Source organism: Physella acuta, unplaced genomic scaffold (assembly GCF_028476545.2).
Source record: "Physella acuta isolate Inbredline_101_S28 unplaced genomic scaffold, ASM2847654v3 ptg001089l, whole genome shotgun sequence".
Lineage (NCBI taxonomy): Eukaryota > Metazoa > Mollusca > Gastropoda > Physidae > Physella > Physella acuta.
The window spans coordinates 242501-267212 of record NW_026732606.1 but is presented as its reverse complement, the minus strand read 5'-3'; the positions used below and the strand labels follow the sequence as shown (position 1 = coordinate 267212).

Sequence of the window (24712 nt, the reverse complement as noted above, 5' to 3'; positions counted from 1 at the left end):
TACGTACGATTTATAGAAAATAATCTAGAGTTTGAAATTAATCTTAATTTTAAATGATAACATTTAATATGACTCAGATTACATTTTGTAATAAATTGTCTAGAATAAATTTGGATGATGCGAAATTGTCAATTGTTTACAGTAATATTAATTAAGAAGATAACCACAGGCTTGCTGTAAACGGACTTAATCCTCTGTGGAGTCGAATTGATCACACATAGCTTTGCCTTTTGACCACATAAAGGTTTGACTTTTTTAAAAGAGTAGCGATCACTTTAAATATTACCATACATGAGTCTTGTATTTCACATGCGAGAGGACGTCAAACTTTTCCCCAAGGTTTCTACTGGCCCATAATAAGCTAAATATCTGAACTGACTCAAGGTTATTTACATATATTGTTTTGTTTTTTACTATGTCCCTTCTAAAAGGGATCCAAAATTTTATATGCTATATCAACTTAAGTTGTAAATTTAAAATATGAAGGAATTAATACATAATATAGCTTTTAACTTAAACATTGAATGATCAGATTAAAAAAAAAATAAACCTAATATTAATAAAAAAAAATTATAAAACTATAATCGTAACATGTTAAAATAAAAACAAATTATTATGTTGTTATTTTCATTAAAATGTTCATACATTTTATACTTGTAAATTTAGATATTGTTTTTTTTTCTTATTATATGTTTTAACATTTTATATTCCCCTTTGCTAAATAGTTATTTTTTTATTTTTTTTCAAATGGGAGATAATTAATTCCAATGGTCTCCGTTGTGGAGAAACCAAATCAACCGTTGATAAACCCTGCTAACATTGACTTACTACAGAAAGTGGGTGGGTGATGGCTGAGAAATTTGTTAAACATGACAAATAAGGTTTGGGTAGCCGGTCAAGTGTTTTTCACATACAAACGGTTTGTTTTTACAGTGTTTTCTTACTAGGTCACTGTGATGACGCAAGGTTGCGTCGGAGAGGTAGATAGCAGAAACAGGCTATAGCGAGTTGGTCAGAGAGAGACCAATACAAGTACAGGAGCTGACCGGTCACGTGGTACGGTCAGCTGACCACTGAGGCGTGGGTCAGTAGAGAGATTAGCGGCAGTTGATAGGTAGCTAGCGAAGAGTTGAGAAGGTGTTAGGAAGTGGTTAGAGACGGCTGTAATATGTAGAGCTAAGGAACAGTTAGTTAGTGTTAGGGTTGGTCATGGGAGTGTGTAGTTAGTAGTATAGTGAACAGTTAGCAGTAATAGTAAACAGTAGAGAGTATAGAATAGGCTAGTTAGGTAGAACTTGATTTTGTAATTTCAATAAAGACCATTTTATAATTACGAGCCGACCCGCTGCGAATCATACCCCGCTATTTAGTTGTTTTTTTTTTCTACTTTTCAGTAATTTATAATTTGTGAATTCGACAGTACCAATGCTGCCATTGAAAATATTTGCTTAAAAACACTACTCCCCCCCACCCCCCACCCCACGTGAAAGCAGCCTCCTCTTAGTTACCTCCTCTAAGTTTAAAATCGTTTCAAACTAAATTATCTGCCCCTAATAGCCGTCACCAAACCCGTCTCTGTGATTGTAAAATGTAAACAGAGTGAACACCGCTCACCAGATCATGTGGGGGTGGGGTGGGGGTGGCAGTGATAGTGATAGAGAGGAAGAGAGGGGACTGCAAAGGCGCGCTTGCAGCTTGTTTTCTAACTGATCCCAGAAGAGAATTATATATATAGATACTGGAAGTTGTGTTATTGGATTCGTTCCGCCTTCGTAAAAATCCTCACCCTCACAACTGGTGCAACAAGAAGAACGTCAAACAAAGATATTTTCCTACCCTCACAGTAACCATGTTCGTATTTCTGTCTCTGGTTGTTTTTAATATTTAATGGACACTCTTTGGTGACAATTCAATATTAAAAAAGAAATTGAATCTAATTTATAGTAAAATATTTACGTTTAAATGTCGTTAGCCGTGAATTATAACAAGTAAGTGACGTCTTAGCGATCGCCCATGTGACGCGGGAATGTTTTATGTGTCGTACCTTTTTGTAGGTTGGTAGTGGATCTTTACCCTTCTGTTTAGAATCTAGAACATGGGTCTTGTATATCGCAGGGGCGGGAACGGTTGTAGGGCTGGGCCAGGTGTCCAAGCGGCTGTCAGTTGTCCGTATATTTTTAATTCACCTATTTTCTCAGTTCTCTGGTGAGTTTTTTTCTTCTGTTTAAACTTGGAATTCTTTACAGTATAATTTTGTTATCAGTTTTAAAAATTAAATAATATCTATATATACAATTCTCTTCTTGGAGACGATACAAAACACCAAGCTGTAAGTGCGCCTCCTAGCAGCCCCCTCTCTTCCTCTCTAGGCATATCGCTACCACCATCACCTCCACATGGTCTGGTGAGCTGTGGTTCACGCTAAATGTTTACAATCGTAGAGCCGGGTTTAGTGACGGCTATTAGGGTCATATAATTTAGTTTGAAACAATTTTAAACATAGGGGGGGGGGGGGGGTAGCTAAGAGGAGGCTGCTTTCACGGGGGGGGGGGGGGGGCTAGAGATTGGGGGAAAGGAGGGTTTTAGTGTTTTAAAGCAAATATTTTCAGTGGCAGCATTCAAATTATCAATTATTGAAAAGTAGAAAATAAAACAACTAAATAGCGGCGTATGATTCTCTGCGGGTCGACTCGTAACTATTAGTATTAGTGCTAGAAACTGGAGAGCCGCATTTGACATCAAAAGAGCCGCAGGTTGCCGACCCTTGCATAGAATGCGGTTATTTAAACCTATTGATTAGTTTTGTACGATGTCCCTTCTTAAAGGGATCCAAAATTTAAAATATTGCATTTAAAGTCCCTGATAGTCAATACTGAAGGAATTAATAAAAAAATTAGCTGTTGGCTTAACAGTTTAATGTGCCCTTATCTTTATATATATATAATATTAATAAATTATAATATAAATCTATAATTTGTACTTATTTTAGAATAAAAACAAATTATTATTATGTTACCTACACAAACATTTTTAAAAATTTTATAGTTGTAAATTTAGGTATTCGTTTTTTTTTTTTTCTTCTTACTTTTTTTTTAACATTTTGTTATGAATTGTTCCCCTTTTTTAATCAGTGAGTTTTATTATTTTTAAATGGGAGATAATTGTATCAGTTGTGGAGAAACCAAATCAACCGCTGACAAACCCTGCTAACATTGACTTACTTAAGGGTGATGCACAAAATACAAAACAGAAAGTGTGTGGAATATGGCTAACAAGTTTTGCAAACAGACACATAAGGTTTGGGTAGCCGGTCAAGTATTTTTTTCAAATACAAACATTTTGTTTTTACTATGTTTTCTTTGTAAGTTACAATGTTCGTATATCTGTTTGTCAATCTGTCTCTGGGTGCTTTTATTGACACTCTTTGGTGATAGTTTTTATTTTATTTTTATTTTAATGTGTATGTGATCGAGTCTGTAAAGCTCATGGTTGCTAAACCGAAAAGTCTCGAGTTCGAACCCTCGGGCAGATGAGGCTCGTTAGCTGGGGAAAGCCACTCTTCTAGGAGAGACAACTCCAAAATTAAATAACTGCTGCCTTGTAGTTTGTTCTTGGTGGGACAAAGACTATGGAAGCAAATCCAAAAAGAAAAGCAGGCTGAAATCGGAGTGAATGGCCTCAATGGCGCATAACCAGTTGATACGTAGGCCTATCCTTAATTTTGATGGCAAAAAAGTCATGGTTGATGAATTCGAAAAAGTCTCGAGTTCAAACCCTCTGGCAGATAAGGCTCGATCCCTTCTAACACTAAAAATTAAGAACGAAGAAGAAGTAGAAGAAGAAGAAACGATGTACGTTTAAATGTCGTTAACCGTGAACTATAACTTTGAAACAACAAGTAAGTGACGTCTTGCGATCGCCCTTGTGATGTTGGAATATTTTATGTGTCGTACTGTTTCTAGGTTTGTAGGGGATCTTTACTCTGCTCTTTTGAATCAAGAACATATTCCACTGTGTGAAATGTAGCAACACTGGCATAATTTCAACTTCAAAGATACAACGTGCTTTTTTTTTTAAATTATATACACAAGTTTAAATATCCTACTCCTAACTATACAAACATCTGTTATCCTGTGCTAGTATCTCCTAAACCTTTTCAACTAGTTTGATCCTATACTCCAAATGTTTTTCGGCTATCTTTAGATGTAACCCAAATAACTAATCCACGATCTATGCTCTTATTTTAATTCTTTTCATTTCAATTATAAAACAAATATGTTCGGTGGTGGGGGTATCGAACTAAATTTTCAGGGAGGGGGAGGGCGAACACTGGTGGATGATATTTTCTATATACATTCTATTTCGTTCAAGGGTTGGGGGATGGGGGGTAATGGGGAAGTACCACAGGCAGAAGTGCGTGTATAGTGTGTTACCGTGTTTGTTTACTGTATGTTTATTGCGTGTGTATGTTTAGGTGGCTTGTTTTTCTAGTCGTCTGTTAAAGATCCGGTCCAAAGTCTGTGACGTCATGTGTTTTGTTGGCAAACTGGGTTCAGAGTTTGTCCAAATAGTTTGTCTGTAGATCGCAAAGATCTCTGATTTCGTTTTAGTTCTGTCCTGTCTTTGTGAGGCAAGTTTATTGACCAATGTTTGTACATGTTTTGTCCCTTGTGTTTTTTTTTGTTTTAACATTTAAAGTTTTAATTTTTCAAAAATAATAATCTCTTATATTTAAAAAAAAAAGTAACTATTGGTCATGATAAAGTGACTAATCAAACAGTAACTTAAACTAACAATGTTTATATTAAGATGAAAGCTCAGTAAACCACACATTTATGGCCAGAATAGGAAATCAAAATAAAATGTACCCATTAATGAATTTTACAAAATGATAGATGACACGGGATGATAGTAACAGACAAAATGCTCAGCACAAACCATATGGGGGCAGTTTCATTAAAGAACGTTCATGTCTTTAAGCGTTAACTGCTGGCTTCAATATCCTTGCTAAAGTCTTTACATCATCATTAACCATAATTAATATGTAATTAATAAAATTGTCCTTTCTGGCTTTTGTTATTTACATGAAATGAACTAACTAGTTATCGAGTGTATAGCAATCGCCTAAATGTGATAGTATTTTTAAATGATTATCTGCAATGTTTCTTCTAGACGTTTTTCTCCGAGGGGGCACTTAAAATTTTCGGGGGACGGACTAGCATTTCCGGGGGGTATATATTTTCTACATCAACTCTATTTCGTTCACTTCTATATTAATTTCATAGATTACGAGAAGACCTTTGATAGACTGCACAGACAGTCAATGTGGAAATTGTTGAGACACTACGGGGTGCCACAGAAAATAGTCAACATTATTATGTCATGATTGTTGAGACACTACGGGGTGCCACAGAAAATAGTCAACATTATTATGTCATGATTGTTGAGACACTACAGGGTGCCACAGAAAATAGTCAACATTATTATGTCATGATTGTTGAGACAATACAGTGTGCCACAGAAAATAGTCAACATTATTATGTCATGATTGTTGAGACACTACGGGGTGCCACAGAAAATAGTCAACATTATTATGTCATGATTGTTGAGACACTACAGGGTGCCACAGAAAATAGTCAACATTATTATGTCATGATTGTTGAGACACTACGGGGTGCCACAGAAAATAGACAACATTATTATGTTATGATTGTTGAGACACTACAGGGTGCCACAGAAAATAGTCAACATTATTATGTCATGATATGAAGGTCTCAAGCGTAGAGTAGTGCATGGTCAACAAACTTTGGAGACGGACCGTAGTAAGGCAGAGTTGCCTACTTCCACCATTCCTGTTCCTGCTGGCCATAGACTGGATTATGAAGATGTCAACAGAGAAAATGCGAAATGGTACGCAATGGACACTGTGTAGCCACCTGTATGACCTGGACTTTTCTGACGACCTGGCCCTTCTTTCTCACACACAACAGCAAATGCAAGATAAAACATTGGCAGATGCAGCCCTAGAAGAAGTTGATAGATTCACCTACTTTGGAAGTATTGTTGATAATCAGGGTGGGACAGAGGCAGGCATACACATAAGGACTAGCAAGGCAAGAGCAGTCTTCGAACAACTAAAAAAATGTTTAAGGTTCTGGAGATTTAACCCTTGGAATAAACATCCGGATCTTTAACACACTAATAAATCATGTTTTACTCAAAGGAGCTGAGACATGGAGAATAACTGCTATAAATAAGAAGAAAATACAATCATTTATAAACGCACGCCTCAGAAAGATCCTGCGAATTCGCTGGCCTAAAACCATCGGAAATAATGTTCTATCTATGGCAACGGAAAAATCAACTGCCTCCTGAAATAGAGATCCTCCAGAGAAAATGGAAAAAAAGGATTTCCTATTTCTTACAATAGGGGTCGGCAACCTTTTGAGACAGAAGAGCCAAAATTCACAATTTACAAAATTGTCCACCTTTTAAAGAGCCACTAACATTTTAATTCAATATTACTATTACGACATATAGCCTATACATGTATATATGTAGGTGTGTGTGTGTGTGTCTGATTGTCTTTTATTCATTACTACACCTTTCATCCGATCGCGATGAAACTGTAGGAAGTTGTTGCGAATACTCCTGGGGAGGTATCTGTAAAAAAAAAAAAAAAATCGCAGGGTGGCGCACCGGCAGGGAGCGATTCGGTTTATGAAAATTAAAGTTGATTGCGGATTGACATCTTTTATCCGATCGTCAAGAAACTTTGTGAAGTTGATGAGAACACTCCAGGAGAGGTTTCTGCAAAAAAAAATTCTTATGGGCAGCGCCTGGGAGGGTGCTATTTCCGTCAATACACGGTTTGGCGACCATAGTTCCAGAGCGGATATCTTAGCACTTGGCATCCTTTAATCGGGCATCTTACATAGTGGGTAAGGGGTACTACTCGTCGATAGCGCGACCCGAAGAGCCCCAAGCTCACCTGCGAGCACTATGGCGTCTACGTTCGTTCAAAAAAAGGCTATACAGTAAAGACACGATGAGCAACAATGATTGAATCAGGCGCCCCAGGCTTACACGTGAACACCATGTCGCCTTGGTTTATATTCGAAACGCGTCCTCCGGCGTCTCTGCAGGGTGCAATTTGGCGCCCAGGGCTATCCCGCGAGCACTGCGCGCCTACGTTAGTTTTAAGGAGCACCCTACATTCGATCATTAAACCGATCTAGGAGCTGAACGTGGCGCCCCTGCGATTGTGTAATCGGGTTCACAAGAGCGCCACTCTCTGTCCCCGACACTTAGGCGTAAGTGATTTAACTTAAACTCAAGGCGTTCATACAACACGCCCTATGGCGCGCTGGGTTGTAGTGAAGGTTAAACCCGTGCCCCGATAAATATGGTCCAAGTACAGGCTATGTTTAAATTGTAATTACTCAGTTTTATAAAATAATGAAGTACATTGAAAAATTGAGAAACTAAATATTCTAATAGAATAGCGAGTGTATATTGTTTATATTTATAATTGTATCGTTCATTACCGAGTGTTGCAGAATAATATTTTTATGATTTAAAAATAAAATAAAATAATTATTAGTATTTGTGCATGGAGCTGAAGAGCCGCACCTTGACACCAAAGAAGCCGCATGCGGCTCGCGGTTGCAGACCCCTGTCTTACAATGATTATTTGATTAGTGTCCCTTGTCGAACAAAGGAGCCAAAATTAATTCTTTGTAAACATCTAAATACCACATTAAATAAATTAAAATAACTTATTTATTTAAAATTCTTAAACACATAAATGGGTGCGTGTTTGTTTTGTATTATAGTTAAACAAATATTTTGTTAGTTAAATGGCATTTTTTAAAAGAATATTTTAAACGCTAAAAAACTACCTTTTTCGAATAACACTATTTGTATCACCAGTGGCGTAGCCAGGATCGTCTCATGGGGGGGGTTCAATTTTTTTTCCAGCATTATATATATATATATATATATATATATATATATATATATATATATATATATATATATATATATATATATATATATATATATATATATATATGTGTGTGTGTGTGTGTGTGTGTGTGTACATATGTATGTGTAAGTGCGTGCGTGTAAAGTATTGGTGGCTGGTGACAATAGAAACTCGTGGGTGCCACCGACTAACTTATCTTAGTATTAGCTATTGTTTTGTAACAAGTAACACATGTACACTATCGTAAAAAATTATAAAAATCAAATTTCCATCATTTTCAGCAGTTTTCTCCAACTAAAAATTTCCTTGTCGGCCGCAAAAAATTATAGATTCTATTATGGGCGCTAATCTTAAAACGATTTTCTTGAATTTGTTGACTTATGATAAATTTAAGGAAATTTTAATAAGTTAATTTTTTTTCTCCATCACCGATTTACGATTTTGGGAAAGTAAAATTGCTCTTTTATGATACTCACATTGCTGGTGCTCATTAAACTTGTCTGTTGCCTTTTTCCAGTTTGAAAATGAAATTTTTGATAGCTTATCCATAGGCTGACTACCTACACCACGATAATTCAAACTAATCAAAACACAATATTTGCAAAATGCGCCATCAAGTAATTTGGAATAAGTCAATCAGTTCCACCTAAGTAGCCACAAATATTGAAACTTTAAATTTCTTTGTCCGCTTGCTGGAAATTTTAAAAGTTCATCAGGACGCCAGATGTTTTCTAATAAATACAACCGTGTATCGTCTGTTATAACTCCTTTGATAAAATTGCCGATATCATTTGCGTAAGAAACAGTCGAAGGTGCTGAATTTATGGACATTTCTTAATGTAATGTACTTTGAAAAGCAATAGTACCATCTTCACTTTATAATTTTCAGTTTTACTTTTCTTTGTAAAGAAATCAGTTAATAAAGTAGTTTTTAATTTCCTTTTTCCTTCCGCCATCATTAAAATGAATTTAAATTGCTTGAAGTAGTTAAAAGATACACATTAAAACACGACTATACGAAGAAGAAAGCAAATTATTATTGGTCTTCTATTCTGTCTAAATTGACTACTGTAGGTTCCTGGCTTTACATCTATATTTAACCAAATACGCAGTTTTTTTTTATATAACCTACCAACACAAAGTTTTGTGTCAACAATTGTGTGTCAAGCCCACGCCTTCCTGCCAGATGTGCATCCGGTAGTATTTTATAATTGATACGTACCAATATTCATCCCACCCTCACCCCCTTTTACACCCCTTAACTGATAACCTTGTTCAGCTTTCCCTTCGCCTATTGCGACCCTGAGTGTTTGTTGTTTAAGCACTGAATGATAGCGACACAAGTCCATCGTCGTCAATAGCTGTAACTTAACGTAAAGGATTGTCATTTTGAAGGTTCTAACCCCCCCCCCCCCCTCCCCTCACCCCTGCCTACTCCTCCCTCTGCCATCTTTATCATTTTCAGTTTACTTATCTTTTTAAAAATTAAGTGAAATGAATTTCAAATGGTTTGAAGTAGTAAAAACATACACATTATAGAACCTCAATGCGAATAATAATCAATTCCTTTGTTTGTTTTTCATTTCTAGACGCTTTCCGATTGCACTACAATCATATTAAACAACAAAGGCCTACCCACGTAGCCCACCCCTCCCTTTCGACACTCCTTAACTGATCTAACCTTGGCCAACTTTCCCTTGGCCTACTGCGTTCCAGATTATTATTTTTTACTTTAGCGAGATAATAAAATTCATAACTAAATTCTACAGGCAATTCTCATCACAATGATATACATTATTGTTCTAGAGGCTGCCAGGCTTAAGTGTTTAGTGTTTAAGCCCTAAATAATATTGACACAAGTCAATAGCTATAGCTTAACGTAAAAAAGTAGTCATTTTGGGGGTCCATGGGGGGGTTATAACCCCCCCTAACCCCCCCCCCCCTGCCTACGCCACTGTGTATCACAATATTGCTTCACTTAAATAGCTTATGCATTAGCTCTTTTTATTGAGTTTAGTAAAAAAAAAATTATTACCTCCCCTGGACAAAGTAACGTGATGCATAATTTCAATTTGTAAATCGTTACTTAATGGCGTAAACAAGGGGAGAAATGTCGAAGAGGGGAGGAATAAAGAATTGATTTTGGTTTGAATATCATGCAGGTTTATTCCTCCTAGTAATTAATTTTGAATTAACGTGCAGTGGTTACTGGTTCTGATTGTGTTGTTAAATATGAATTCTCTAATTTTTTGATTGATTACGGGAATGGTGCCTTTAGGGACGGTTCATGTAGCGGCTACATATATCAACTTGGGTGTTATGTATCTGTTTACAATGGCCGCTCTCCCGAAAATATTTGTTGCGCTCTATTTGTATTTGTTTCATTTGTTGCGGATTTTTGTCCGTTATGTTTTTCCATCTTTCCCCGTTTCTTCTATGAGGGTCATTCTAAAAAAATTATTCCATAAATTTTCAGCTTATCAGTGGCTTTCAAATTTTAATGGGTAGTTTTGCTTCTCCTTCCATCGTCCTAAGCCCATGATTTGTGTCTTGTCTAAATTTTTTTTTGTGCCGCTCGCTTGTCCGAAGTCTTTGAAGTGGTTGATCACAGCTATTAGTGATTTTTCTGTCTGTAGACTAAATATCGTGTCGTCAGCGAAAAAAAAAGAATATGTGAATACAAATAAATCCGGTAAAACCTGAAAATAATTACGGGCTTAAAGATTTTCAATGTTTTCAATAATACATTTAAAAAAGAAATTGATCTGAATTCTCTTAAATTGGTTTGAGCTATGCCCAATGTATAAATAGTTTAGCTTATAGCTAGAATAAAATCTTATATAAGATTTATATATATATTTAAATATAGTATTTATATTTAAAAAATATATATCTTTATAAACTATTTGGTAAAGTAGACACGCATTCATATTATTATTATATAAGAATAATTTTGTATTGTTTCCTTTGCTATTTTATTTTTTTTAAATTATAAAAAAAATATGTAATAAAGTTAATTAGTACCAAACGCCTTTGCTTTAAAGAACTAAAAACAATATCTACATTTTAATAACCACAGGGTTCATGCAATACATATAATACACAGCATGAGCATGGTGTTTTTTTATTATTGTGGTGTACAGTATTAAATGGGGTGGAGTGGCAGCTCTGCCGTTCTAATGCAACCATTTTGTTTATACTAGGGTTTTCTTAAGTTACTTTGGGCCAATGGCGTAGCCAGGATCGTCTCAAGGGGGGGGGGGGGGGGGTTCAATTTCTACCCGGGGACAAACTTTCGATTTGCACACACCCCCCCCCCCCCCCCCCCTCAAACTTTCGATTTGCACCCCCCTCATACTTTATATATATATATATATATATACCTAGGGGTCTATGGGGGGATGTTTGTCTGTCTGTTTGTAGGTTTGAGGTCACATCAAAAAGCAGTTATAATTACGACAAGCTTTCTCGAAGTTTAATATTTGTTAAGAGTTGGTTGATTCTGGATTTGTTTAATAACATGTCTTGGTTTAGTTTTAGTCGCTGTAAATATATTTTAACGTTAAATGGGATGACAAATGTTTTTAAAAAATGTACTACTTTTGTTAAATAATTGTGCGCCTGAAGTTTTAGACTTAACATTTTAACACTAAGTTAACATTATTTCTCAAAACAAATATTAATAAATCCGTGACATTTTAATTTTGAACTTAATTACAATAATAAATAGTTGTGTCTAAGGGTGTTTGTAAATCTATTGATTAAAACACTTTTCGACGTAGGGTTGAAACTTAGTATATATATATTGCTTCTAATTGTTCCTTTACATTGAGCGCATTACCTCATTAAATACAAATATTTATTTTTTAAATTTATATCCCTCGGATGAAAGGGATCCAAAATTGAAGTTTTAAAAATAATTGTTATAATTAAAAAAAATGGCATAGTTTTTTATTATACTTAAATACTTTTAAAAGATCACTAGTGCTTGCCTGTTTTAGAGTTTCCTAAAATCATATGTTTCTGATAAATATTTTCAAGCTTATTTAACCCTCAAAATGTATACATGTGGTTACATTTTTTGCGTAAACAAAATTTTAAAAAAATGTAATACAACATTTATCATTTATTTTAAATTTTAACCAAGTTAATTTAAACTATTCAAATTTAAGTTACCTCCCTTGACTGGAATGTTTTTTAAAAAATCAAGTGGTAGGTAATGCATTGCCTTTAACTTCTGCTGTCGGTACATAACGAAAACGGTTAGGAAAAAAAACAATTTACTTGATGGACTATCTAAGGGCTTACCGTAAATGAATACTCATCACTTGACTATTGTGATGTATTACGATACAGAGGTCTGACATTTAGCAAGGGCGTAAACTTGAAGCTTCTCCTAAGCTATCCAACATAAAAACTTCACTACTTGTACTCAAATACTTACGCCATCAGTTCTATTCATAAATATAATATTCGGTATTTTAACATTTCACAATAGATCAGGGGTCGGCAACCTTTTGAAGCGGAAGAGCCAAAAGTTACAATTTTCAAAATTTCCCTGGTTTTAAAGAGCCACTAACATTTTTGTATTTCATATATTTAATTTTTTTTATTAAGATTATTAGTATTTGTTCAAGGAGCTGGAGAGCCGCATCTTGATATCAAAAGAATCGCATGCGGCTCGCGAGCCGCAGGTTGCCGACCCCTGCAATAGATCATAATTTTGAGCTTTTTGTCCCTTGATAAAGAGGGATCCAAAATTTGAAAATGGAAACTATGAAACGATGATAAATTATATCTATTTAATAATTTGAAAAATATGTGCCTTATAATTTTATTGGCAGAATTGTCCTAATTAAAGATTGTATTAAATTAAATGCTGAATATAAACTATAAATATTTAATTATTCAAACAGTTTTATTTTATCATGCAAAAACATTTCTACAAATGTTGTAGTTTTAAAAAATAAGTATGCATTTTTAATTTTTCATTTTTTTACGATTTTTAATACGAAATTGTCTCCCGTTGTTTTCATTTTTCTTAAATTTTACAAAATGGGAGATGATTCATTGCTTATGGTGTTATTTAAGACCTCAACAGTCGAAAAAAAAATGCTAACTTTGAATTGCTACAGGGATGATACCAAGAATACAAAACAGATGTTTGGGTAGTGGTCAAGGGAATTTAAAAAACAAACGTTTTGTTACTACAATGTTTTACTTTTTCTTAATGTCCGTTTGTCTGTCTCTTGAGTATTTTTCTTGACACATTTTGAAGACAATTTAAGAAAAATCTAATTTTTGATCAAATTTATAATTAACTATTTACATACAAAAGTCGCTAACTAAAACTTAGAGACACCTAAGTGACGTCTTAGTGTTCGACCACGCACGATACAGCATGACGCTCCTATAGCGGTGGCGTGGTGTGCTGGTAATCATGTGTCGGTAGTAAGTGGAACTAAGAGAGTGTAGTTTTTATGTTTCTATATAAACAAGAAATGTGTACTGTACCTGTGTTTGTAATTTACTGCAATAAAACTTACTTTATCAAATGGATCTTAAAATATATCAGATAGATAATAATACTTACTTTATCAAATAAATCTTAAAATTTACCAGATAGATAATGGGTTTGATCTTTAGATAGGTAGATAAATAAATAGTAAGAACATTAATTTTCAGATGCCTTTGGAAAAAAAAGATTGTTATTTAATTTTTTTTTACTGTATTTTACTTTTTTTTACTGATATTATATATATATATATATATATATATATATATATATATATATATATATATATATATATATATATATATATAGGTCGTATTTTTTCAAATAAATGTAGTAATTTAGTTAAAAATTGCCTCTCTAGTTAATATGTTTGGTCTATGCGTCCAGAAGGTTACTTAAAGGACTAATATGTAATTTTTAAGAAATCATTGGTGGCTTCCATGTGAGAAATGTTTTACTATGTACAACATACTTTCCCAGTTTAATCAGCATTTAACTTACATTCCAATGTAAAAAGTAAAATTCCCTTTCAAACTTGACGGTCTACGGGGCAAGTGAAGTAGAGTTCACCTGTTTCCATTCCAATGTATTGCTTACTTCTACCATCTAAGAGACAATCGGCCTCCTGTCTGTTGTTGAAAGACATCGATATAATCTCCATCTTCCATTTCCAGCAAAGCTGGTGTGTCCCCATCATTTATATGATTTCCATCAAATCTAAATCATACAACTCAAGTTTGTATTCCACCTCTATTACAATAAGTGCCAATTAACTTTCGCAATGCTGTATACTTGATTTTAAACCTGAACTACACTACAATCTTGACCCGTTACTTTTAGATTGATGTGTTCCCTTTGTATTATGGTCTTCCATTATTTTTGTTTCAAAGTTTTGTCCCTTACTAGAGGGATCCAAAATTTAAAATATTAAATACTGCAGCTCCACGACATTAATTATTCAAATATTAAATATTTTACACAATTAGTAAAGTTTGTATAAAATAATTTTACAAATAAAATTTACGTTTTTAAAGTGCTGACGTATATTACATGATATAAAAGGAATAGAAAATCTATTTATGTGTTTTAATTTAAAATTAAGTCACCTTTTTGTTGTGTAATGTTTAAAAATTGTGTCTAAATGTTTTTTTTTTTTTTTAATAACGTTTTCTAAATTATCTCCCTTGTACAATATTTCATGTCCAAATATTCTAATGGGAGATCATTTATGGCCGACGATCTCAATAGTAGAGATCACATCCCAAATGTTTTCAAATCTTACTAAAAAATTATAATAAATTCAAGCGTCAGCTTTACACTGGGAATAGTATGTGTTTGAATGTTTTGTTATTAATTTTTATTGTCTCGGTGTAGGTTAGATCAGTAAATTATCACTAAACTACACACTGATATATGCATGGTTTATAATTTAGTCTTCTTTTTCTACTCTATTAACTTTACCAGAACGTTAGATCAAGGAATATGTTTTGGGGACCACTCATGGTTCTTAATAAATGTTTTGTCCCTTTTTACAAGGGATCCAAAATTATTTAAGTTTGTCTCAATGTATGAACTTTACTAATAAAAGTATACATATTATTTATTGTATTACATTTAAAAAAAACTTATAAGTTATAATTAAAAATAATAATACAAATAAATTTTACATTTTTATGTGTTGACTTCAATAATCAATCATAATAGAGAAACTGTATTTTTCAACAATTATGTATATGTCGTGTTATCTTTGTGATGTGGAATCGTTAAAAGGTAGCATGTCTAAATCTTTTTTTTCTTTTTTGTTACTTTTGACTTGATTATTTCCCTTGCAAAACTTTCACGTCAAAATGTTTTAATTGGAGGTAATTCGTGACCGACGATCTCTGTTGTTGAGATCACATTGTTTACAAGTCTTTATAAAAATTATATATATAGATCTACAATCGTCAGATTTACACTGGGAATAGTGACGTATGCGCTTGAATGTTTCGTTATTAATTTGTATAGTCTCGGTGTAGGTTAGATCAGTAAATTATCACTAAACTGCACATTCATATATGCATGGTTTATAATTGAGTCTTCTTCTTCTACTCTATTAACTTGTACCTTAGTTCAACCAAAAAAAAAAACACTCAAGTTAAAACATTTAAGAATGTGTGTCTTATTATAAATATTGTTGTGATTAAACATTCATATAATTACATGAAGAACTCTCAGTTTCGAAATGTCTCAAGTCTAACTTAGAGAAAAAAAAAAGAATACTGATAATAACTGATAATAACTGCCGCATTTTTGAAATTATAATTATAGTTGTAGGCAGGCAATCACAGTATTTAGGAAGAAGAGACTGAAACGATGAGAATATAAATGAGAAATGAAATAACTATTACATGTAGTGTATAGTTATCGCCTGAGTTTGATAGTATTGTCAAATTTGTATCGACAACCCAACATGTATTTTACAACAGTGGACAGTAAAACTTACATGAAACAAAGTCTAAATTTTAATTTAAGTAGATAGTTAATTAATAAATTTTATTCTAAAGTTTTTGGGAATTAAAATGCCATAAAAACGCGGTAAGGAAAGAACATGTGAATAATATCATATTCGTCGTTGATGCACCATCTTTTTAATCAGAGAATTTTCTTTTTATATGGAGTGAACTTGGGCTACTTAGATTATCCAAAATTCACAAGTGCACACCCGAATCTTTAGTAGATGAAATCATACATTTAGAGAACATTAACTTGTTTTCAAACAGTACAATGGCTGCAGCATTGAGGATGATACTAATAATTACACCATTAGACAAATGGGGGGGGGGGGGTAATAGCAGGGTTAATAACCCACACTAAAACCACTTACCTACGCCAATGATATTTCGTTAAAAATAGAATAATACAATGTCCCCCAAGGGAAATAATTTATAATTCAGTTATCAAAATCAACAACAAACGCACAGGTTACTAACTAAAACAACAAAAACGTGTAATTTTATTATAACATATATTATTTTAATAAGGAAATTTAAAATAATTTAATAACCTAATGAATTTTTAATAAAGGAATAACCTTTTCGCTGCAATACAAACTTATAATGTAGTTTCAAAAATCGTTGCATATACTATAATTTTCTCCGTTATGTATCACCATTATTTATTTAGCGAACGAATATTCTGGATCCCTATTCAAACTAGCGTCCCGAAACGATGTTTCTGTTTTCTTATATATTACCACAAAAAAAAAAAAATCAATTAACAATACCAACGGACAGTAGTTTTTAAATTAGGTCAGGCGTCGGCAAGCTGTGGCTCGCGAGCCGCATGCGGCTCTTTTGATGTCAACATGCGGCTCTCGAGTTCCATGCACGAATGTTGATATTTATATTATTTCATGTTCAAATCTCATTAAAAAATAGTATTCTGTAAAGAAAAAAAAAATTAAGCGGGGTTAAAAAACTCATCAGAGAACAGTGAGAATAGTTAAGGTAGAAAGTAAACGGACATCAGCTTGGGTACCAGGCCCACATCCGTTCTGTAGCCAGCACCGTGGCGACTATTCCATGTTTGCCACTGTCAAAGTGCCGCCTTTTTCGAATGTCTTAAATGGGGACTGTTATTTTATTAATAAAGCATAATAACGCATTCCTCTACCAGTCAGTATGCATTAATTTGACCTGAGTAACGAAGTATTTTAGTTATTAGCTTCCTACGGTTGAGCTATAAGGTACTGGACTCTGGGTTCATGTAGGGTGAAAGATAAGCCTTGTGAGAACCGAAAGACAGAAGCGACCGATACAGTAATCAAACCGATATCCAAACCATTAAGTCGGAGTTTGCCGTGTTGATGCCTGCCTGGCTATGAAAGATACCTACTGAACCAGGGGTGTCCGTAAAGAAAGAAAAAAAAGTTATTGGCTTCTTAAGTGGATTGGGATAGTCCTATAGTTATATTATATAATTACTAATTTTATCATAGCAGATCTAGCTAAACAGTTTTTGTGCGAAACATTTGTTTGTTTAAATATGAAACAATAATTTCATATTTAATGCTATTTATTTCAAATCAAAAATGAAATTTATTTACTTAATCCTTATGAAATACTAAAATAATGGAAAAAAATGTAAGTGGCTCTTTAAAAAACTCGGAAATTTTGTAAACTGTAACATTTGGCGCTTCCGTCTCAAAATGTTGCCGACCCCTACACTATAGCCCAGGGGTCGGCAACCTTTTGAAGGGGAAGAGCCAAAAGTTACAATTTACAAAATTTCCCAGTTTTTAAAGAGCCACCAACAATTATTTTTCAACATTATGTATTTAATTAGGATTAGTAAAATAAATTTGATTTGTTGTTTAAAATAAATAGCGTTAAATATAAAATATTTTTAATTCATTTAAAAACATACACATTTTTCAACAGAAAAATAAAATTATTAATCAAATAATATACTATCCCAATCCACTTTAGAAGCTCTTATTTTTTTTACGGATAACACCGGCTCAGAGGGTGTCTCCCATTAGCCAGGCAGGCCTCAACACGGCAAACCCGACTAGCTGCTTGGATATCGGTTTGATTACCGTGTATCGGTCGCTTCTGTTCTTAGGTTCTCGCCAGGCTTATAATCCTCCCTACCTGAACGCAGGGTAAACTTGTACCCCACCGCCCAGTGCTGAAGAAATTATATAACCATTAATATGTGTGCAAAGAGCTGGAGAGCCGCATGTTGACACCAAAAGAGCCGCATGCGGCTCGCGAGCCGCGGGTTGCCTACCCCTGCTATAGTGAATAAGGGATCGAAAAATTCATTGTACAAAATATTTATAAGCAAGACGCTAGGTAGTAAATTTTTTTTAAACATAATATTAAAAAAAAATATTTTAGCGTGCGCCGAAAAAAATCTAGGTTGTAATTAATTAATTGTGTAAAATATTATAATTAAAAGACCACATTTGAATGTGAATTGTTTAAATTTATAAAATTTTAAGAACATTATATTTATATTATCCTATTTTGCTTTGTTATCTTGTTTGAGGTTGAAAAAAACAAATTTAATCGAAAGTCATCTCCCTTGGACATTTCATTACTATTAGAAACATTAATGCTTAATATCTTAAGCATGGTGTAATTTGTGTTACTCTCCACTTCTTAGTATCATATATGAGAACTGATAACATATATTGCAGTTAAATCCAAAGAATTTTGGAAATCATAAAAAGTGGTAAGGACGACTAAGTTGTACAAAGGAAGTTGGAAGTTTACCTGCTCTTGCTGATGCAGCTTTCGATGCCCTCATCTATTCTACCCCGTCACGTGACGGTCTTAGTGACTTAACCCCCAGGGCTGGGCCAGAATCCTGTCTTGTTTTTTTCATGTTAGCAGACACAGGTGGCAGGATACCTGAGGACCTATCGACCCCGTGACTTGTGGCAGGATACCTGATAGAGGACCTATCAACCCCGTGATTTGTGGCAGGATACCTGAGGACCTATCGACCCCGTGACTTGTGGCAGGATACCTGAGGACCTATCGACCCCGTGACTTGTGGCAGGATACCTGATAGAGGACCTATCGACCCCGTGACTTGTGGCAGGATAGAGGACCTATCGACCCCGTGACTTGTGGCAGGATACCTGAGGACCTATCGACCCCGTGACTTGTGGCAGGATACCTGATAGAGGACCTATCGACCCCGTGATTTGTGGCAGGATACCTGAGGACCTATCGACCCCGTGACTTGTGGCAGGATACCTGAGGACCTATCGACCCCGTGACTTGTGGCAGGATACCTGATAGAGGACCTATCGACCCCGTGACTTGTGGCAGGATAGAGGACCTATCGACCCCGTGACTTGTGGCAGGATACCTGAGGACCTATCGACCCCGTGACTTGTGGCAGGATACCTGATAGAGGACCTATCGACCCCGTGACTTGTGGCAGGATAGAGGACCTATCGACCCCGTGACTTGTGGCAGGATACCTGAGGACCTATCGACCCCGTGACTTGTGGCAGGATAGAGGACCTATCAACCCCGTGACTTGTGGCAGGATAGAGGACCTATCGACCCCGTGACTTGTGGCAGGATACCTGATAGAAAACCTATCGACCCCGTGACTTGTGGCAGGATAGAGGACCTATCGACCCCGTGACTTGTGGCAGGATACCTGAGGACCTATCGACCCTGTGACTTGTGGCAGGATAGAGGACCTATCAACCCCGTGACTTGTGGCAGGATAGAGGACCTATCGACCCCGTGACTTGTGGCAGGATACCTGATAGAGGACATATCGACCCCGTGACTTGTGGCAGGATACCTGATAGAGGACCTATCGACCGCGTGACTTGTGGCAGGTACCTGATAGAGGACCTATCGACCCAGTGACTTGTGGCAGGATACCTGATAGAGGACCTACCGACCACGTGACTTGTGGCAGGATAGAGGACCTACCGACCACGTGACTTGTGGCAGGATAGAGGACCTACCGACCACGTGACTTGTGGCAGGATAGAGGACCTATCGACCTCGTGACTTTTTTTTTCTCCCTGTCTGTTGATTTTGAGGGGAGGTAAGCGTCGTCAACAAATATGGCGTCGTTTCTGGACGATCCATTAAGTAAGACAAAACATTTAGGGAAAACTAAACAATATCATCACTACTTGAGAATACAAGCGTCCGACTTTATAATAAGCGTGGGGGTCAAGCGTACACGATGACCTACAATGACCACAACGCTTGTACAATGTACATGTACACACCCGAACACTTAATGAACTTTTTTTTTTTGATATTATATAAAACAATTTTATTGTTGTTTTTGAAATGTTTTTTTTCCTCATACAAGATATTTACATCGTTAGATTGTTTAAAGGAAATATATTTAACGAGCCGGCCCGCGGCATAACATACGCCGCTATTTAGTTGTTGTTTTTTCTACTTTTCAGTAATTCATAATTTGTGAATTCGACAGTACCAACGCTGATACTGAAAATATTTCTTTAAAACACTAGAAGTAGCTCGTTAAGGACCATAACCCCCCCCCCCCCCCTTCCTTCCCCCCTCCAACGTTTAAAATCGTTTCAAACTAAATTATCTGCCCCTAATAGCCGTCACTAAACCCGACTCCACGAAGGTAAACATAGCGTGAACCACAGCTCACTAAGACCATGTAGGGGTGGGGATGGTAGGGAGCGCGTTTTACAGCTTGTTTTCTAGCGTCTCCCAGAAGAGAATTATATATATAGATTATTCGAAAAAAAATATTATTCATTGTCCTAAGCTCTGATTGACTGAAAACGTGCAAGTTGAGATATTTAAAAAATATTTCCTTAGCAGTAATTTTAGTTTCAAATATGTTATAATTACAAGTTTTCTAGAAGTTTAATATTTGTTAAGAGTAGGTTGATTCTGGATTTGTTTAATAACATGGCTTCGTTTAGTCGATGTAAATATATTTTAACGTTAAATGGTGTGACCCCCAGGATTAAAAGAGGTATTACTTTTGTTAAATAATTGTGCATCTACAGTTTTAGACTTAAAATTTTAACACTAAGGAACCATTATTTCTCTAAATAAATATTAACAAATCCTAGACATTTTAATTTTGAACTACAAAATAAATAGTTGTACCTAAAGGTTTTTGTAAATCAAAAGATTAAAACACATTTCGATGTAGTGTCGTAACTTAAGTTATACTGCATCTAAATGTTCGTTTAGATTGAGAGCAATACTTGATTAAATAAAAATACTTATTTATTAAATTAATTTTTTTTTTTTTTTATTTTTTTTTTTTTTTAACATTTAAACTTTTATTTTTCAAAAATGATAATTCCTTATATTTTTTTTAAAAGTAACTATTGGTCATGACAAAGTAACTAATCATACAGTAACTTAAAATAACAATGTTTATATTAAGATGAAAGATCCAAAGATGAGAGCTCAGTAAACTACAAATTTAGGGCCAGAATTTGAAAACAAAATGAAATGTACACATTAATGAATTTTACAAAATGAAAGATGACATGGGATGATAGTAACAGACAAAATGCTCAGCACAAACTATATGGGGCAGTTGAATAAAGAACCTACATGTCTTTAAGCGTTAACTGCTGTTTTCAATTTCCTTGCTGAAGTCTTTACATCATCATTAACCATAATTAACATGTAATAAAAAAATGTCCTTGCTGGCTTGGATGTGAGAAAATCTCTACACTGTACAACACACTTTCCCAGTTTAATCAGCAATTTAACTTCCATTCCAATGTCAAGCTTTCTTCTACCATGTTCGAGACAAGCAACCACCCGTCTGTTGTTGAAAAAACATCGATTGAATCTCCATCTTCCATTTTCAGCATAGCCGGAGTGTCCTCATCATTTATAGGATTTCCATCAAATCTAAATCTTACAACTCCTGTTTGTATTCCATCTCTATTACAATAAGCCCCCATTAACTTTCGCAGTGGTGTGTTCTTCATAATTTTAAAATGGACTACACTACCATCTTGACCAGTTACTTTTAGATTAATGTGTTCACTTTCTTTAGGGTGCTCCTTTATCTGGCTTGGTTGGTCTTCCATTCTTTCTGTTTCACTCTCTCAGCTTAAACTCAATGTTCTTAAAATAGCCCACAAAGGGAAGGTAAATTAGTTTTTTTTCTTTTCTTTTTTTTCTTTTTTTTTTAAAAGTAAAAAAAAAATAGTTATAAAGACCGGAAGGTAAATTAATTTTTTTTTTTTTTAATTTTCACATTATTTTTAATCAAAACATGTTTATATTACAGTAGTTTTACATTTATATCATTGCATTTATCACAACAAAAACATACACCTTTACAACTATACACAAAGTCCTTCACATAAAAATATGTACGTTAAAGATGACTGAGGTGTTGACAAGGTTTGTATGGCAGTGCACAAATAAAGTTGCCGCACAATGTCTCCTGACACATGCCAGATACTGATTAGGGTGGAGTTGATCAAACCAGAGTACCCATTTTACACACTTAATCATTTATCTACTCCATCTCTTGACTCCAGGACTTAATCAGATTACATCAAAGTTTGCCCAAGGAAAAAACATCAATACCAGGAACAAAAGTCAATAGAAAATCTTGTTTTAAAGGGCTTATGTTATAAAATGATTCATTAAAAAAAAGGGATTGGTCACATAGTCTATAATGTTACAGTTAGTGTTTATGACTTAAAGCAGGACAGAAACATTGGTCAGTGTTTGCCTCTTCAAACAGATTTGGGTATTCATCAGTGTATGTGACAGGGAGCCTAACAAAGAGATAGTGTGGAGTGTTACGACTTAAGCAAGAGTGTACAAGAGTGTAACAGGAGGTCATCAAAGGCTAACTAAGAAGAGAAGCTTAAAAAAGCTGACCATTTTTCAGCTAAGCTTGTGTTGATATACTAGGAATTTTTTTTTTCTTTTTAATGCATAAGAATGTTTTAATATACCATAGACCAAAAAATTTAATTACATAAAATAATATGCAATGAATTCTTTAACTGAACAAGTACATAAAAAGTAAATCCATAACTGATGTGGAAAAAAATCACATGAACATACAGCTGTTAGAATTCCCTGTGTTTATTATGTTGGCCTAAATTTAGAGGTTGTTGACAAATGTTAGCTCGAAGGGTCATGGTGTGAGGGGCGGGGCAGGGGTTTCCTGGCCACAAACATAACACAGTTGTAGTAGTTTTGCATGAGAGACAATGGGTTTTGTGTGTATGAGCAGCGCACATTCATTTCTTCTTTCTCAATTTCAAAGCCAATATCCAGTATAACTTTTCTAAACTTCTTCATAACTTAGTTCTATGGACATCTCATTGACTTGACCAGCCCAGTGGTACAACAGTGGACCTAAATTCACAAGGTATCCTCCAGGTACCAGAATACTGTAAATTGTTTCCAAATACTCAATTATATTATGGGCTGTGTCCAAAAAGAATACAGTCACCACTGCATTCCAAGAATTTGGTTCAGTGTAAATTTTAGTGAAATCTCCAGCCACCATGGAGAAGTCTGCCTCAGGGCTGATCTGCAGGGGTGAGATGTCTGGGAACATGCAGCGCCTGGTCTGGTCTTTAGTGGCCAGGTTGTTGGTGAACTGGTGGATCCAGGGGTAGAGAACCATTGAGTTCCTCTCTTGACATCTGTTTAAAATAAAATTGGAAGCCAAAAGCATGTGTAGACTCCACTCATTCCCCTGGCAGGAGTAGCCCAACCTGGCAAATTCAAATACCAGCCTCCCCAGTCCTGCACCTGGCACCAAAATCTCGACCTCAGATGGTTTTCTTGAGCCCAAGCGTGTCAGCACTGCGTGCATGACTGGCTGATAACACGCCTCCCTCTCAGCTCTGCCATCCTCACTCCAGTCTCTCATGATCTGTTTTAGTGTCGTTTTGACCTTGTCCATTTCCTCACACGTTGGAGGCGCACAATCATTTTTCTTCACTCTGTTAAAATCAGCTTCAGAAATGCACTCCTCCTTGTTGAGAAGCATGTACTGGCAGTCTTGTAGAATGAGTTTAATCACTTCGTAATTGTGGATGATACAGGTCTGGATGGTTTCAAGGTTGTCGATGTATCCCAGGATTCTGTTTTTGTGTTGGTCACAGAGGTTGCTGTAGGATACTTTACTCAACTGAAGCCGCTTCAAGCTGTGCATTTTGTAACATTTGAAAGAATTAATAACGCGAGCGAAGTGTTCTCGTTCTTCTCTTTCTTCCATTTCTAATGCTACCTGCTGATCCGAAACTTCTGCCATTTTGAAAAACTATTATTATCGGAAGGTAAATTAATAACCATCTGATAGGAGGGATCCAAAATCAAAATCTACAATACATAGCTACGCGCATGGTTATTTTTAAATTTAACTAGTTTTTAAATAGCACTAGTGCTTCGCTGCTTTACAGTTTTCTAAAATCATATGTTTCTGAAAACTATTTTCAGAATTATTTAACTGTCACAATGCACACATATGTTTACATTATTTGCGAAAACAAAATAATAAATACAATTTAATATAACATTTATAAATTAATGTAAATGTTAATGAAGTTAATTTAAACTATTCACATTTTAAGTTACCTCCCTTGATTGTAATATTTAAAAAAGAAATGTGCAAATGGTAGGTAATTCATTGCCCTAACTTCTGCTGTCGGTACATAACGAATACGGATAGGAAAACAAACTGATTAC

The 24712-nt window shown here is 35.0% G+C and overlaps 2 protein-coding genes across 2 annotated transcripts; both read right to left on the bottom strand.

Moving 5' to 3' along the window:
• Nucleotides 1-21738: 21738 nt before the first annotated feature.
• Nucleotides 21739-22077, bottom strand: LOC131955636 (small ubiquitin-related modifier 3-like). Its single transcript, XM_059319833.1, has one exon. The coding sequence runs from the start codon at nucleotides 22075-22077 to the stop codon at nucleotides 21739-21741; it is 339 nt and encodes a 112-aa protein (XP_059175816.1).
• A 1223-nt stretch (nucleotides 22078-23300) lies between these two features.
• Nucleotides 23301-24278, bottom strand: LOC131955635 (carnosine N-methyltransferase-like). The gene has a single exon (XM_059319832.1). It carries the CDS (start codon nucleotides 24276-24278, stop codon nucleotides 23301-23303), a length of 978 nt encoding a protein of 325 aa, XP_059175815.1.
• Nucleotides 24279-24712: the final 434 nt, after the last annotated feature.